Source organism: Chrysochloris asiatica, unplaced genomic scaffold, assembly GCF_000296735.1.
Source record: "Chrysochloris asiatica unplaced genomic scaffold, ChrAsi1.0 scaffold00020, whole genome shotgun sequence".
Lineage (NCBI taxonomy): Eukaryota > Metazoa > Chordata > Mammalia > Afrosoricida > Chrysochloridae > Chrysochloris > Chrysochloris asiatica.
The window spans coordinates 10919149-10936889 of NW_006408538.1; the positions used below are offsets into that span (position 1 = coordinate 10919149).

The 17741-nt window shown below is 39.4% G+C and overlaps 1 protein-coding gene across 1 annotated transcript in view; it reads right to left on the minus strand.

The window, feature by feature from the left end:
* Positions 1–17741, minus strand: part of CTNNA3 (catenin (cadherin-associated protein), alpha 3) — a 2468838-nt gene that overhangs the window by 2334080 nt on the left and 117017 nt on the right. The window contains exon 4 of the mRNA XM_006835815.1: positions 2113–2232. Within this exon, the coding sequence (XP_006835878.1) occupies positions 2113–2232 (120 nt within the window). The remainder of the gene's footprint in view (positions 1–2112; positions 2233–17741) is intronic.

Genomic DNA, 17741 nt, shown 5'->3' on the forward strand with positions numbered 1-17741 from the left:
GGGGGGCTATGTGCATAAGGTGGCTATGAGTCAGCACAGACTCGATGGCACCTAATAACAACAGAGGAATGAAGCGGGGGAAGGTATGTGGGGGAAGGTAGAATCCCCACTGAACAGTTTCCTCTGGTCTAGATGGATCAGGTGAAAGGAGATGGGAATGGAATTCATTGATTCAATAGTGAGTAGTTAGTACCATACCTAATTGAGATTGTCACAACTGTAAAGGTAGAGGTGTGTAACAAAAAGGGGGTAGTAGTTAATATTGCATTCGAAGGAACAGAAGACCATCAAGAGTAAAGAGAGAAGAGCATGAGCTGAACGTGAGACCCTAACCCAAGAAGCAGCTACACCAGACATGGAGGCAGAGCTGATGGCATGGAGAGATTGAGCAGCTGAGGACTCTATAGACTCATGGAAAGACAAAGGCTGTGTGCTGGCAGCCAGGAGGCTGGCTTCCAGAATAGGCCCAGTGGTTGTTTAAACAATTATATATCCCTGTTTTATTTGTTTGTTTTTTGTCTGTTTGTTTTGTTTTTGTACCTCAAAGGGGAAAAAAGGTGGGGTTCTTGATAAAAGAAACAATCCATGATGGTTTGGGGGGAAGGAGAAAATGATAACATGTGCTGGAGGGTAGACATGCGTTGAAATGGGTGATGGGTCAGGCGTGTATAACTGGAGGGAGGGCGGCAGAGGAAAGATGGGGGTGGTAGGAGACGCAGCGAGGAATGCAGTGAATCTAGGTAATGCTGTTGGCTGTTGTTGAATGAAGGGGGTTGAAACCATATAATGAAGCAAAATTGAAAACTTACCAATATGATTTGTTAAATGTAAAACTGATGATCTGCTCTGTAAACCTTCACTCAATTCACAAAAGTTAATAATTTTTTTTAATTAAGAAAAAAGAATGTGTACAGATATTATTTAATTTGCCCCAAACATTCTACAAAACATACACACCTCCTAGGAAAACAGGGTCAGAGGAAGGTAAAATGCCCATGTGATGTCTGTGATGGACTTCTGGTATAGTGCTATAGGATAAGCACTGGACTGTGAACCACAAGGTCGGCAGTTCAAACCCACCAGCTGCTCTTTGGAAAACCTACACAGGGTCGCTATGACTCGGACCTGACTCCACGGCACTTTAACAACAAACAACAACAATGTCTGTGAAACAGAAAAATCTAGAAAATTCTCTTCTCCTGTCAGTATTTCTAGATCATACCATGTATAGGAACTCCTCCTCTCAAAACTCCCGTGCAAGAGATCCAACCTTTTTTAATTAGAGCAATGGCCACAAAGTCACACCTACTGCCACATGAACAAGAAAGATTCCCTTAAGTAATGGACTCAGTGCCTGGCCATGCAAATCAGAAACTTAGTCATTTTTCTGGACACTATCCATCACTGAGCACAATCCCAAATTCCGCGCAACCCAATTCTAATCGGAATAAACCGTCAATCAAAGCAAAAGCTTGACAAGCCTGACACCTAGTGGCGGTGAAGAAGCTGGAGAAAACGCAGCATGAAAAAGAGATCTTTAGCGAACAGAATCTTATGACTATGCATATTCCGTTTATAAAGTACTACTTCTTAAAATCAAACCTGTAAAAGTCTATTCTGGCTCTGGATTTATCTTGGGGTCTGTATAGGCAGGTAAAAAGATTTGTACTTGTAAGGTATATTTTCTTCGAAAAATTTTTACGAAATTTCAAAGATCAAACAAGAAAACTGATAATCAATTCACATTGTGGCATTTTATCTTGACTCTTTTCCTCAGGTGTCTGTCCCCCTGACAACCCATCCTAGAAGTTCCCTTTCTGCCACCAAAGTATCCTAGTCAAAGAGTAGTTGGTCCTTCACAAATCAGTAGGAGCTTTCTTTCAGGGAGACACAAGGTCACATGTGGAAACCTCTAAAGTGCACATGTGAAGACAGAGACCACACTGAATGCTACAGGAAGCCCTATGAACACAGCAGGTCAGTGCAACCCTATCTATCTCTGCCCTAACCAGCGGATGATAAGGTTCCTCCACCCACCTGAACCTCTGACAGGAGGACTGTGGGAAACCTAGAGTGCTCATCTCCTCCACAAAGGAGAGTCCTGACTCTTACCTGCTGACGTTTGAAGGCTAAATAATCGAGATTTTCCAGTTCCTTCCCAAGCTTCTGGTAGGTCTTGTGGAGGTCAGATTTGTTGGAAACATTTTTAAGTGACTCAAATGTCCTTTGAAACTGAAATCGAAAACAAAAGCAGATAATTAGGTCAACAACATAGATTTTACAAATTCCCAAATGAATACATAAAGAAATAACTGATACTGAGCTGCAGTATATGTTTCCCCATATAAAACAGAGCTTATCAATGCTAGCTAATTAGTTTTCAATGAAATAATTACATATGATTATAAAAAATTATCAACTGCATCTTCAACTCAACCAACATTACTATATATGAACGAGGGACTTGGTTAGTTCTCATTCCAACAAAACAACATACTTCAGTTTTTTTAAATACTTTCATGTTTTAGGATACACTGTGGCTTTTAAAGAAAAATAATGTAATGAAAGCATAATTTCAAATCATTATGAGAAAACATTAAAAGAGCTCTCACATTCCGATTTTGAAAACAACTAAATGTATGGTGGAAAATGACTGCATGTTATTTTGTTGTAATAATCAGAGCTAGAGCTTGCCTCTGTAGAAATATGCCTATGCACAGTGGATCACCCTTCTAGACTCCAGCCATGAACATCTTCCCAGTCTTGTTGAGAAGGATGGAAAACTAGCATTTAAATGATTAAAGCATGTGTGGCATGTTTAGCAAACATTTATCTATTTCTTCTCTACACCACAGATGAGCTATGAAATAGATTCTGCTGAATCAGAATGTGCCTGTTCATTTTTAAGTCAGATACTAGATAAATACAAAGAAGATAAATTGCAGTGTTTCGTAGACTATTGTTCTGCTACTAATAATTAATTAAGCAAGGGAACACATTAAGAAATTCAATTCTTGAGTTATTTTAGTGAAACAGAACATAGTTTGCAAGGTTAAGTGATTGAAATTGTCAAGTAATGTCATTTGTAAAAACATTTGCATTTGCCTTCTCTTTACACCGCTTACTTCCCCATACACTCATGGTATTATTAGATGGATTTCTATGGATAGAGATTTCCCTTACACACACACCAGCATTCCACTGTGACTATGATGCTATGAGACAGGCTAATAAGATTTTTATAGAAGATAATTACGTTTCCAGGGAAATTATTTGACCTTATTATATCACACTGTATGCAATAAGTCATATGATAATGACGTTCTGCTGAATTAAATCCTCAGTTTCATAAAAGTAACATGCTTAGCTCAATCCAAGGTGATAAAGGAAAAAGGAATGAGAACTCATAATGCTAAGATTCCACAGCATGACAGTAAATGAAATGTAACAAGTAATGTTTTAATACCCACTGCGCACAAGACCAGGAGTTCTGTAGGATAAGCACTGAACTGCTAACGGCAAGGTCGGTGGTTCAAATCCACCAGCTGCTCCTCAGAAACCCTATACAGGGTTGCTGTGGGTTGGACTGGACTCGAAAGCACTTAACAACAACACTGCACACAGCCACCACTTCTCAGTCTGACTGACGTACCGTAGTGGGTTGTGCATTGACAGCACGTAACCACCGCCACCACCATGATGCTGGAAGCTATGTCATGAATGGACAAGTTTCAGAGAATTTTCTAAATTAAGACACATTAGGAAGACAGTGAGGCAGACCACTTCTGTAAGGTTAGTCACTGAAATTTTATGAATAGTAGTAAGAGTAGTATCTGATGTAGTGCTGGAAGATGAACCCCTCAGGTTGAAAATCATTCAAAATATAACTGAGGCAGGAAGAGCTGTCTTCTCAAAGTAGACATGACCTGATGACGTGGATGAGGCAAAGCTTTGGGACCTTCATTTTCTGGTGGGGCACAACTCAATGTGAGAAAAAATAGCTGCAAACATCCGTTGCTAATCCAATGTGGAACGTATGAATCTAGGAAAATTGGAAGTCATCAGAAACTAAATGAAAAGAATAAAGATCGATATCCTAGGCATTAGTAACCTGTCAGCTTGAGGACTAAGGTGCGCCTGACCCAGGCCATGGTATTTTCAATAACCTCATATGCGTGTGAAAGCTGGACATTGAAAAAGGAAGACCGTAGAAGAATTGATGCCACTGAGTTAAGGTGTTGGAGGAGAATACTGAAAGTGCCATGGGCTGCCAAAAGAACCAATAGATCTGTTTTGGAAGAAGTGCAGCCAGAGTGCTCCTTAGAGGCCAAGGTGACCAAACTTCGTCTCTCATACTTTGGACATATTGTCAGGAGGGAGCAGTCGCTGGAGAAAGATATCATGTTTGGTAAGGTGGAGGGTCAGAGAAAAAGAGGAAGACCCCCAACAAGATGGATTGGCCAAGTGGCAGCATCGATGGACTCAAGCGTGGTAACAGTAGTGAGGTTGGCCCAGGATCAGGCAGCGTTTCATTCTGCTGTGCATAAGGTCGCTATGGGTCGGTACCGATTCGATGGCACCTAACAACAACAACAACAGTAACCATTCAAATTTGGCCATTTTGAATCAGGTAAGTGTATGTTTTACAATGCTGGAAATGATAAACTAAACTGAAATGACATCACATTTATCATAAAAAAGTGCATTTCAATATCTCTCTTGAAGTACTACGCTGTCTATGATAGGATGATATGCATATACCTACAAAGAAGGTCAGTAGCTACTGGCTACTGTTATTGTTCAAATTTCTGCACCAACCACTGAAGCCAGTGATGAAGACATTAATGAAGTCTACCAACTCCAGTCTGATTAAACTGATCAAACATGCAATTAAGATGCATTGGTAATTTACTGGTAATTGGAATGCGAAAGTCAAAAACAAAGAGGAAGGAAGGATCAGTAATTACAAAATATGGCCTTGGTGATGGAAATGATCGCAGATCGCATGCTAGAATTTTGCAAGACCAACAAATTATTTATTGCAAAAACCTTTTTTCAACAACATAAATGGCCATATTAGATGGAATACACAGGAATCAAATTGACTACAACTGTGTTAAGAGACAAAAACCTCAAAACACAGCCTGGAGCCAACTGAGGAACAGACCATCAATAACTCATATACAAGTTCAGGCTGCAGCTGAAGAAAATTAAAATAAGTCAACAAGAGCAAAAATATGACCTTGACAATAAACCAACCTGAATTTAGAGACCATTTTAAGAACAGATTTGATGCTAGACACTAATGACCTAAGACCAGAGAAACTATGGGATGGCATCAAGAACATCATACATGAAGAAAGCAAAAAGTCACTCAAAAGAAAAGACCAAAATCGATGGCAGAAGAGACTCTGAACCTTGCTCTTGAACATAGAGAAGTTAATGTGACTAGAAGACATGATGATGTAAGAAAACTGAACAGAAATTTTCAAAGGGCAGTTCGAGGAAACAAAGAGAAATATTATAATGAAATGTGCAAAGATCTGGAGTTAAGACAACCCAAAGGGAAGAACATGCTCAGCATTTCTCAAGCTAGAAGAACTGATGAAAAAAATTCAAGCCTCAGGTTGCAATACTGAAGGATTCAATGGCCAAAATATTGAATGACACGGGAAGCATCAAAAGAAGACGGAAGGAATTCCCAACCCAGAGTCACTATATATCAAAAAGAACTGATCAATGTTCAACCATTTCATGAGACAACAAGATCAAGAACTGATGGTACTGAAAGAAGAAATCTAACCAGCACTGAAGCATTGACAAAAGACAAGGTTCCAGGAATTAAAGGAATACAAGTTTAAATCCATAACAAACTGATGTCGCACTAGAGGAGCTCACTTGTCTATGCCAAAATATCTGGAAGAAGCTGCCTGGCCAACCAATTGAAAGAGATTCATATTTGTACCCATTCCAATGAAAGGTAGCCAAACAGAATGCAGAAATCAAACAATATATTTAATATCACATGCAAATTACATTGTGCTTAAGATAATTCAAAGCTACAGCAATATATTGACCAGAAGCTGACAAAAATTCAAGCTAGATTCAGAAAAGTATGTGGAACCAGGGATATTGAAAGCAGAGAACACCAGAAAGATGTTTCCTTTGCTACGTTGACTATGCAAAGGTGTGGATCATAACAAAGTATAGCTATACTGCGAAGAATGGAAATTCCAGAAAATTTCATTGTGCTCATGAGGAACTTGTACATAGACCAAGAGGTAGGCATTCAAACAGAACAAAGGGACTTTGAATGGTTTAAAATCAGAAAAGGTGTGTGTTAGGGTTGTATCCTTTCACTATACTTATTCAATCAGCATGCTGAGCCAGTAATCCAAGAAGTTGGATTATATGAAGAAGAACATGGCATCAGGATTGGAGGAAGAATCTTTAACAACATGAGATAAACAGATAACATAACCATGCTTGCTGGAAATGAAGAGAACTTAAAATACTTACACAGTATGGATTGCACCTCAGTGAAAAGAAAACTAAAATCCTAACAAGTAGACCAATAAACAATATCCTGATAAATGAAGAAAAGATTAAAGTGATCAAAGGCTTCATCTTGCTTGGATCCACAATCAACACTCATGGAAGCAACAGTCAAGAAAGCAATTGATGAATTGATCCAGATCTGTCTCAGTACAACGCTCATGCTTTTTCTATTCTGACAACTCATAACTCATGCAATGTTTTGTGTGTTTTGTTTTGTTATTTTAAGTTTGACAACAGAGAGAAAAGCAATATGAGGAGGCTTCAAAATTTTTGTGGAAAAATAGAATGAAAAGATAATGGAATTTTTCCACAAACTTTTTGAAGTACCCCCTTATTTGGTAAAAGCACACAAAAAGAGTCACTAACAATGAGGACTGATGTCACTTAGAGGACATGAGGGAACTTGAGTAGGACCTCAAAAGACAAAGAATTTTCAGAGCCTTGAATGAAAACCAGTTCTATCCAACAACTTAAACACAGCCAAAGTCTGCTCATTTTCTCCTCTTATCTCATAGGAACAAGTTCCTTTCAACATAATCTTAATTACCTTTATATTCTATATCCTATTGTAGGCTTATTCCTACACTATGCCCATTACAAAACAAAACCATGATAGAGAACAAAATTAATTCAAATTCAAAATTTTTTTTTTAGCAACCAAGTCCAGACTTACTGGTCTGAAAGAGATAAGGAACTCCAAAGACTACCACCCAAAGTTGTTGCTGTTGTTGTTGTTGTTAAGTGCTGTCGAGTTGGTTCTGACTCATAGTGACCCTGTACAGGGTTTCCAAGAAGAAGTTGGTGGGTTTGAACTGCCAACCTTGTGGTTCGCAGTCCTGTGCTGATCCTACAGTGCCACATCAGGAGTCCACCACCTGAAGACAACCTTCTAATTCGCAACTAAAGATATTCCCAGAGGACACCTTTAGTCAATTAATAGAGAGGCCTATAAAAACCTATAACATCCAGGAAGAATGTGCTTCTTAAACAATTATCTGAAATCAAAAGGACAACACTTGCCAAAAACTAAAGATGTGAAGATAGAAAAGGACAGGATAACCAGATACGTGGAAATGGAAGTCCCAGGAAAGTAAAGGGGAGAGCTCTTGCTGACACATTGTGGGGATTGCAAACAAAGTCACAGAGCGAAGTGCACATGAATTATTGAGTGGTAAACTAAGTTACTATGTAAACTTTCACCTGTTTGTGTAAGACACAATTAAATGCTTAAAAAAAACAAAATCCAAGGATGCTTAAATACAGTGAGATATGCAAGTATCTTTCATTCATCTGTCTAATTTTATTCATCATCCTAGTCATATCCACCACCAAATTTCTCAATCTTTTCTTTTATGGTCTTTTCAATAATTCCATAACCAAATGTAAAATAGCCATTGAAACTCCAGTTACATGTGAAAATCCTTCCATGCTATGAAAATTTATAATTAGGGGATTCCACCTACTTATGGATTCCTGGTGTGGTACTGCAGGATAAGCACTCAACCTCAAGGTTGTGTTGAACCACAAGGTTGGTGGTTCAAACTCACCAGCCGCTCCTTGGAAACCCTACAGAGTGTTACTATGAGTCAGAACCTACTTGATGTCACTTAATAACAACAACACCTAGTTTAGGAAAACCAGACCCTAACTTCAAAACTTAAGTCATTCACGTCACTTTTCAGCTTAATAGTAGGGCTTTCAGCCAGTTTAGCCTGGTCCAATAGTGACTAAGAGCGCAACATTGGAATGGACCCAAATTTTTGAGGTGTGGCTTAGCCAGAATGCTAAACAGAACAGGAGAGACTGTGGGGCACAGTTCTGCTAAATGAATTTCCTCTTAGAAAACAAGATCAGTGTGTATGGTTCATGGTGATCAGATCTCTTGATTTTGTTGTTGTTAAGTGCCGTTGAGTCAGTTCCAACTCATAGCAATCCTGTATAGGGTTTCCGAGGAGCGGCTGGTGAGTTTGAACCACCGACCTTGCAGTTCAAGCCGACCTTGTGGTCCAGTGCTTTATCCCACAGTGTCACACCAGGATTCCTTGATTTTGTTAAGTTGCATTGAGTCGATTCTAACTCATAGCGACTTGGTATAGGATTTCTGAGGAGTGGCTGATGAGTTTGAACTGTTGCCTTTGTGGTTCAAACCAACCTTAAGGTAGAGTGCTTATCCTACAGTGCCACACCAGGGCTCCGTACTTCTTGATAGACGGAGTCAAAAACAATGACACTCGACTCAAAAGATGGTAGCCAGACAAGCCACGATGAGGATGTTTTCTGTTCCACAGTCCTGGCAATAATCCATTGTCATGTATCAGACTCTTGAAAGGGCTCACCTTCCTATTCTTCTAATCCAGGGCTTCAGCCCAGGGTTCTCCACACTCCAATTAGTGTTCTGGATCACCCAATTTTTCATTCAGGACTGTTCCCAGCTTCACTTCATCAGCCATGACTGGGTCACGCCGGCTTAGAGTTCTATTTAAACAGTGATAGCATCCCATCCCTTCGCAATAAAATCCAAAGTCCTGGTGTGGCCCTGTAGGATAAGTGCTAGACTGCAAGGTCGGTTTGAACCACAAGGTCGGCAGTTCAAACTCACCAGTTGCTCCTTGGAAACACAAGGTCTGGACTGGCTGAATGGCACTTAACAGCAACAAGACATGGGCCAGAGAGCTCCATGTTCCTGATTTCGACTGACTCACTGTACCCAAAGCAGAGCAGTTCTTTGCTTTTCTCCACACAAACCAGTATGGTAGTAAACATCTTGACACCTTTTATTCTTCTTGCTGCCTGAAACAATCTTCCTACCATCTCTGTGACTCACTCTCCCTCCCTTCTGGTGTCTGCTTACGTACTGTCTCCTAGAGAAGCTCTCTCTGGTCTGCTCCAACCTATGGCATCTAAAATGCCATCCTTGTAAATGTGTAATCCTCAGCCAACTTCATTTTTGTTCTTATAACTTATCACTATGTTATATATTATATACTTATTTGTTTGTTTCATTCTTGTCTATCCTTTTTTTTTTTTTTTTTGGGGGGAGGGGGGAGGTCTATCTATCCCAGTCGAATGCAGCCCCATATCAGCAAGAACTGTTTTGTTTACTGTTGATTCTGTAGCGTCTAGAATGTTCTTGTTGATATGCTAAGTGCCCTCTAGATGGTTCCGAATCATAACCCTGCATAAGGTTTCCAAACAGTGGTTGGTGGGTTTGAGCCACTGACCATGTGGTTAGTAGTCAAGTGCCACACCAGGACTCCTTTTATTGATAGTAAAGAACTCAAAGTACTCTAAAAATATGATTATTTCATTCTTTTTTTTTTTTTCATTTAAAACAACAAATAACTGTAAAAGAGATGTCCTAAGAAACCTACTAACTTTGGACTTGTTGCTAGCTGCCACTAAATATCCAAGCATACAATGAATGACACGTGGTGGGGATTGTGCTTAAAGTACAGAGGTCAGATATTGAGCCTGGGTCTCCGTTGGTGAGATTTCTAACACTGAACTGCCACTAAACCACCTCTGTGAACCCCTCAACTTCAAACGCACATACACTTGAGGATGTTGGAGAGTAAAAGTAGTCCTTTTGCTCTGAAACTGAAGCTGAAGTACAGAAGTACTTTAAGTCAATGGTTAAATTGAATCCTAGATTTTACTTCAAGAGATTTGATGTTGACTTGGATTGAGAATTTTTCTTTCCAATTGGCCACTGATTTTCTATCATTTTCTATCATTTAAACAACATTCTTATCAATGGAGAAAAGATTGAAGTTGTCAAGGACTTCATTCTTCTTGCATCAACTATCAACAGTCACGGAAGCAGCAGTCAAGAAATCAAACGACATATTGCATTAGGCAAATCTGCTACACAAGACCTTTAAAAAGTGTTGAAGAGCAAAGATGTCAGCTTGAGGACTAAGGTGTGCCTGACCCAAGCCATGGTATTTTCAATCACCTCATATGCATGTGAAAGCTGGACAGCAAATAAGGAAGACCTTAGAGGAATTGATGCCTTTGAGTTATGGTGTTGGAGGAGACTATTGTAAGTGCCATGGGCTGCCAAAAGAACCAACAGATCCATGTTGGAAGAAGTGCAGCCAGAGTGCTCCTTGGAAGCCAAGATGGCCAAACTTTGTCTCTCATACTTCGGACATATTGTCAGGAAGAACCAGTTGCTGGAGAAGGATATCATGTTTGGTAAGGTGGAGGGTCAGAGAAAACGAGGAAGACCCCCAACCAGATGGATTGGCCAAGTGGCAGCATCGATGGACTCAAGCGTGGCAACGATACTGAGGTTGGCCCAGGATCAGGCAGGGTTTTGTTCTGCTGTACATAGGGTTGCTATGAGTCAGTACCAACTCGATGGCACTTAACAACAATAACAAACATTATTATTTCAGAACATGTCCATTTCATCATATTTATTCTTCAAAATAAATGATATCTCAGATGGAGATAAGATAGAAAAAGAAGCAATTAAATAAAGATATTCTAATATTTTTGGATTTTACCTCCTCAAAATTTTGAGTGGGAATTTTAAACAAGAACCCAAAATAATTTGTTGAACCTTGAGTTGATCCTAAGATAAATTTTTTATTTATTATGAACTAACTTAAACTCTTCCCTTTCCCTCCTCTTCCTGCCCCCTACCAAAAAAAGAAAAAAGCCCAATAAATCAATAGCAAACCTAGGTATTTTTCAGAACTGTTTAAAATTAACCATTAGAAATGAATTATGGTGCCCTGCTCTCACTACCAACTGCTCTGAAAGGAATCACAATAGAAGACTGTGGCTAGAGTAGGAGAAAAATGTGGAACAAAACTCCAAATCATAAAAATAAAATAAAAAAGATCAGGATTACTGGTCAGCTACACACTGGTGGAACCTTTGAGATTGTGGGCTTTAGTAGCCCTTCAGGTCTGGAACTGAAGGCTCAATTTTCAGCCAAACACAGACAAATCAGTAGCGATAGGGTGGTCGGCACATCTTAGAAGAATCATTTGAGGACAAAAGGACAGCATTTATCCAAGGACAAAGTTCAGAAGGGTAACAAAAGAAGGAGGAATGGGAACAGAGCACACAGGAAGGAAGTGGGATAAGTGATGTTTCCTTGTGGGGAGTGCCATCAGTGAGACAAAACAAAATGGGTTGTTGTCAGGTGCCATCGAGTCGGAACCGACTCATAGCAATTCCATGCACAGCAGAACAAAACAGTGTCCGATCATGGGCCAACCTCACTACTGCTGCCACTCTTGAGTCCATCAATGATGCCACCTGGCCAATCCATCTCATTAGGGGTCTTCATCTTTTTCTCTGACCCTCCACCTTACCCAGCATGACATCCTTCTCCAGCAACTGTTCCCTCCAGACAATATTTGCAAAGTATGAGAGACAAAGCTTAGCCATCTTGGCCTCCAAGGAACACCCTGGCTGCGCTTCTTCCAGAACAGATCTATTGGTTCTTTTGGCAGTCCATGGCACTTTTAGTATTCTCCTCCAATACCATAACTCAAAAGCATCAATTCTTCTACAATCTTCCTTATTCACTGTCCAGCTTTTGTATCCATATGAGGTTATTGAAAATACCATGGCTTGGGTCAGGCGCGCCTTAGTCCTCAAGCTGACATCTCTGCTTTGTAAACCTTCACCCAATTCAAAAGGAAAGAAAATGGCCTCTGAATTAAGAACCAAATCAATATTCTGTCCTATTTCACTATCTTATTGAATATGGTGTCACCCTGTAGGATTAACACTTGACTGCTAACCACACAGTCAGTAGTTTAAAGCATCTGTCACTCCTTGGAAGCCCTAAGTACACAGTGTTGCTATGAGTTGGAACTGACTACATGGCACTTAACAACAACAACCATGTATAAGTGCTGTCGAGTCCATTCTGACTCAAAGAGACCCCAATAGGGTTTCTGAGGAGTGGCTGGTGAGTTTGAATACCAACCTGGGGTTCAAACCAACCTTAGGGTCCAGCACATTATCCTACAGCACAATACCAGAACTCCATATTACAGGGTGAATAAGACAACAATGAGAAGATGTCAGCAATATCCTTAAGTTGAACCCTGCCATACATGCAACCATTGTGAACATTCACATAAAGTTTTTCTCTCATCCAGTTCCTTCTGTTGTAGCTAGTTGCCATTAAGATCGCCTGCTTCAGAGTGAACTTTTGCACAAAGGAACAGAAGCTGTTCACTCCTTTGCCATCCCCAAAATCAGTTGTAAATCAGACTGTTGTAATCCTTATTATTGTTATTGTTAAGTGCCATCGAGTCGATTCCGACCCATAGTGACCCTGTATAGGGTTTCCTAGGAACAGCTGGTGAGCTTGAACCACCAACCTTGAGGATTAAACCAACTTTGCAGTCCAGCGCATTAACCAACAGTGCCACACAATCGCAGCCCTCCAAGTAAGACAACAAAAAGTTGTGATCACTCATCTTCCATTAAAATAACTGAAAGTCTGTTTTGCAGGGAAGAGAATCATAAATAAGGAGAAATGTCTGATTTGACTAAATCTTTGCTCTTACCTGACCACATATTTCCAAATAGACCTCAGCCAACACACTACACAAATTACACATCCAATGAGTTCATGAAAACTGTGTAGATTAGTGGGGTAATTTGAGCAAGAGGACAAGAAGGATTTGGTAGATAGAGCCAAAAAGGATGCCACAGAGCTCGGACCAGCAGAGCATCTCTGCCCCTTCACTGTGTATGCCCAGCTGCTTTTGTAGTCAGAGCATACTTTCAAATAACTCCACAGCTCAAGCAGCTTACTCATTCCCATAATGAAAAAATATCAAGTATTGCTCCAGAGAAGAGCCAGCTCAACAGTTATCATCTGCTCTTATGTCACATTGCAGTGCTGAGTGCCACCTGTAACACAGAAAGAAATCCCATATTCCTGGCATTTTGTATTCACAATGTATCCAATAAGTACCCTATGAATAGTTCTGGATCACCATGTGTGATTTTAGCATCCCTAGAATGCCAATCTGAAGCAATGTCAAAAGACTACAGAGGTCAAAGCAGAAAGGAGAAGAGGTCAAAAGAGCAATGCATTCATACTGCATAAATATTAATGTTTACAGTAAAAAGAAATTGTTTTCAGCACAAGACATGGCTAATCTATCTCACTTAAATATGGCAACCCACCGAGCAACAACAACAACAAAAAAAAACCCACGAAGCTTTATGGAGAAAAAAATGATTTCATTTCTCGAAACTTAATCCATTGACTTTCATACATATTTTACCAATGAACTTGCAAGACAATAATACTACTCATTAAAAGGAAGTTTACAGCTGAAGCAGAAAATTAAAATACACACACATCTCTCCAATGGTTTTTTGCTGTAAGGAATGACTGCAGACGTTAAAAACATAAGACAAAATTGGACTCAAGATCTAAAACAGAAATAGTCCTATATAGCACACTGACCTTGGAGTCTAGATTCAAGTCCTTGTTATTTCATTTAATAACTGCAAGACTTTGGACATGACACTATTCATCCAATTCCCAATTTTGCAATTGACAAATGGAAAACACTGTCCTTGCCTACTTACTTAGTAAGGTTATTATGAAATTAGTTGAGAAAAAAAATGAAGGATATTCATTCAACAAACATTTCTCCAGGTTCTGGCCATATGCCAGACATGAAAGAAACAGGGAAAACAAGAGAATGTGTCCCTGTCCTAAAAGAAGGCACAATCTAGCTTTACAGTGAACTCTGACTCATGATAACGCCATTTGTTTCCGAGTGGAACTATACCCAGAAGGCTAGTTGTTTATTTGCTTGCTTGCTTGTTGTGACTTGGATTAAAGTTTACTGAGCAAATTTGTTTTCCACTCAACAATTTACACACATTTTACTTCTTAACATTAGTTGCCATTCCCTCAATATAACAGCATTCTTCCCCTCCTCCTCATTGAGTTGCCCGGTTCCACTCATCCTTCTTTTCTACCCCTTCCTGCTGTCTGAGCTTTGTTTTTAGACAAATGCTGCCCTTTATTCTGATGAGTGTTATTGTTCACTTTCTCGACCTGTTTGTTCTTTCGCTGTACGGTGACACTGGTCTCTACAAGACCAGTAAGTCAGGTCTTATTTATGATTTTGAAATTTGTTCTATCTACATTTTTGTCCCATTCGGTCCTGGACCGTCTATGGTCCCATTTAGACCATAGCTAGTGGTAACTGGGCACTAACTAGTTCTCCTGGTCTCAGGGTAGTGGAGACTGTGGTTTACATAGTCCATTAGTCCTTTGGACTAATTGTTTCCTTGAATCTTTGACTTTCTTGACTCTTCTTTGCTCCAGAAGGGGAGACCAAGAGTTGCATTTTAAATGGCAACTCTAGCTTTTAAGATCCCAGTTGCTAGTCACCACATTAGCATGTGAAACATTGTCTTTGTGAATTGTTTGCAAATTGATTTAGCTGTCCTTCAAGACTGTAATCCTATGATCCCAATCCCATGACTAATTTCCACAAGGTGTTTGGTTATGACCAAGAAGTTTTCACAATTTTGCCTCCTGGTTGTTCTGCTATATATTTAAGTACATGAATACATACACAGTACATACAAACACATGGAATGCAGTGGCTCTATAAAATAAGCACTGGACTTTGAACCACAGAGTTGATGATTTAAACCCACCAGCCACTCTGCAGGAGAAAAAATGAGGCTTTCTGCTTCTGCAAAGAATTACAGCCTCGGAAACCCAATACAGCGTCATTATGAGTCAGAACCAACTCCACGGCAATTAACAGCAACACAGATATTTATGAAGAAATATCCTCTGACAATCCTTTATAGTGGCATTGTATGGTCAGCACTAGACTACGAACCACATCAGTGGTTCAAACTCACCAGCTGCTCCTTAGAAATCCTATACAGGGTCTCTTTGAATCAGAACCAACTCGATGGCACTTAATAAGAACAAATCTATATAAGATCATGTGTGTAACCCAATTTGCCTACCCACATCTGTTCAGCTTGCATGTTTGCTTATGTATCCATTTGTAGATTATTGTTTGTTATTACTGATAAGAACACCTGGTGTTGCGCTGCACCGCAAGGTCAGCAGTTGAAATTCACCATGTGCTCCTTGGAAACTCTATACGGAGTCGCTATGAGTCGAAACTGACTCGATGGCACTTAACAGCAACAATACTACTGATATTGCTAGATTACGTATGCAACAGTATTTACCTTTATTGTCTGTTACTCTTGTGTATCTTTCAGTGTGTTTCTTTGACTCAGTGATAGTGTTGGGGCTGATCACCCCCTGGTTATAAACTGCCTTTCTCTTCAACCAAGTTAAAATATTTTTTTATTTATATATTTTATAATATAATATATAACATTTTATAAATATAAAATAGTGCTCCTGCTGTTATGCTAGAGGATAAGCACTGGATTGCTAACTTCAAGGTTTGGAGTTTAAACCCACCAGTCACTCCTATATAAGGTCACTATCAATCAGAAGTGACTTAACAGCACTTAACAAAAACAACAACATTTTTAGTGATTCTCTCTCCCATCTCCTCCCATTCCCGGTAACCATCAAAGAATATTTCTTTCTGTGTCTAAAGTGTCCCTTGATTTTATATAATTAGTCTTTTGTCTTTGTTTTTATGACTGATTTATTTCACTCAGCATCATGTCCTCCAGGATTATCCAGTTTATGATGTATCTCTCCAATTTGTCATTACTCCATGGTGTATTTGTGTTGTATCTGCTGATGATCGCTTTGCTGAGCCACTGGGGTTTCCTAAGTACAAAATCATCTCATCTGCAAATAGGAATAGTTTTTTCTTCCTTACTAATCGGGATGCTTTTCATTTCTTTCCTTGCTGATTGCTCTTGCTAGGACTTGCAACTCAATACTGAATACAAGTGGTGACATAGGCTCTCTTGTCTAGTTTCTGTTTACAAACAAAATTACTCCTGTCCATTTCACCCCACTGAGTATAGTGCTGGCCACTGTTTTTGCATATTGTTGTTGTTGTTATGTGCCTTCAAGTTGGTTTCAACTCACAGCAACTCTGTATAGGTTTTCTGAGGAGGAAGTGGTGAGCTTGAACCACCGACCTTATGTTCAAAGTGACATTACAGTCCAGCACATTAGCCCACAGTCCCACACCAGGACGCCAGGTTTTGTGTATGTATGCCCTTAATTATATTGAGGAATTTCCCTTCTATTACTATTTTACAGAGAGCTTTTATCAGAAATGAGCATTGGGCTTTGTCAAATACCTTTTCTGCATCGAATGGCATAATTATGTGGTTCTTTTCCTTTGTTTTATTCATGTGGTGAATTACAATTATTGTATTTATACAAATATTATATAATTACAAATATTGAGCCATCCTAGAATACCCTGTATGAGTCTCCTTTGTACATGATATATTCATTTTTTATTAGGTGTTCGATTTTACTGGTGAGCATTTTGTTGAGGATTTTTGCATCGATGTGCATGAGGGATATTGCACTATAATTTTCTTTTTTTGTAGTTTCTTTGCCTGGTGTTAATATCAGTGTTGTGCTCATTTCATAAAATGAATTTGGAAAGCTTCGATCCTTTTTATATTATGGAATCGTTTGGGAAGAATTGATGTCAACTCTTCTCTGAATGTTTGGTAGAATTCTCCAGTGAAATCATCTAAACCAAAATTTTTTTTGATTAGAAGTTTTGTTCATAGCATCTTCAATTTCTTTATTATTATGGGTCTGTTCAAATTTTCTACCTTAGGCAGTGTTAGTTTAGGTACATCATGTGTTCCTAGAAATTCGTCCATCTTGTCTAGAGTTTCTCATTTTTTTTGGAACACAGTTTCACATAATATTCAGTTATTATCCCTCTTATCTTTGTAGGTTCGATTGTGCTGTCATTGATTTCATTTCTTGAACATGTAATTTACATCTTCTCTTTCTTTTTCTTTACTACACTTGCCAATGTTTTGCCAATTTTGTTAACCTTTTTGAAGAACCAACTTCTATCACTGTTGGGTGCCATCTGGTTGGTTCTAACCCTATGCACAATAGAGGAGTCCTGGCGTGGCGCTGTGGGTTAATGCGCCAGACTGCAAAACCGTTTGAACTGCAAGGTCGGTGGTTCAAGCTCACCAGTCACTCCTCGGAAACCCTATACAGGGTCGCTATGGGT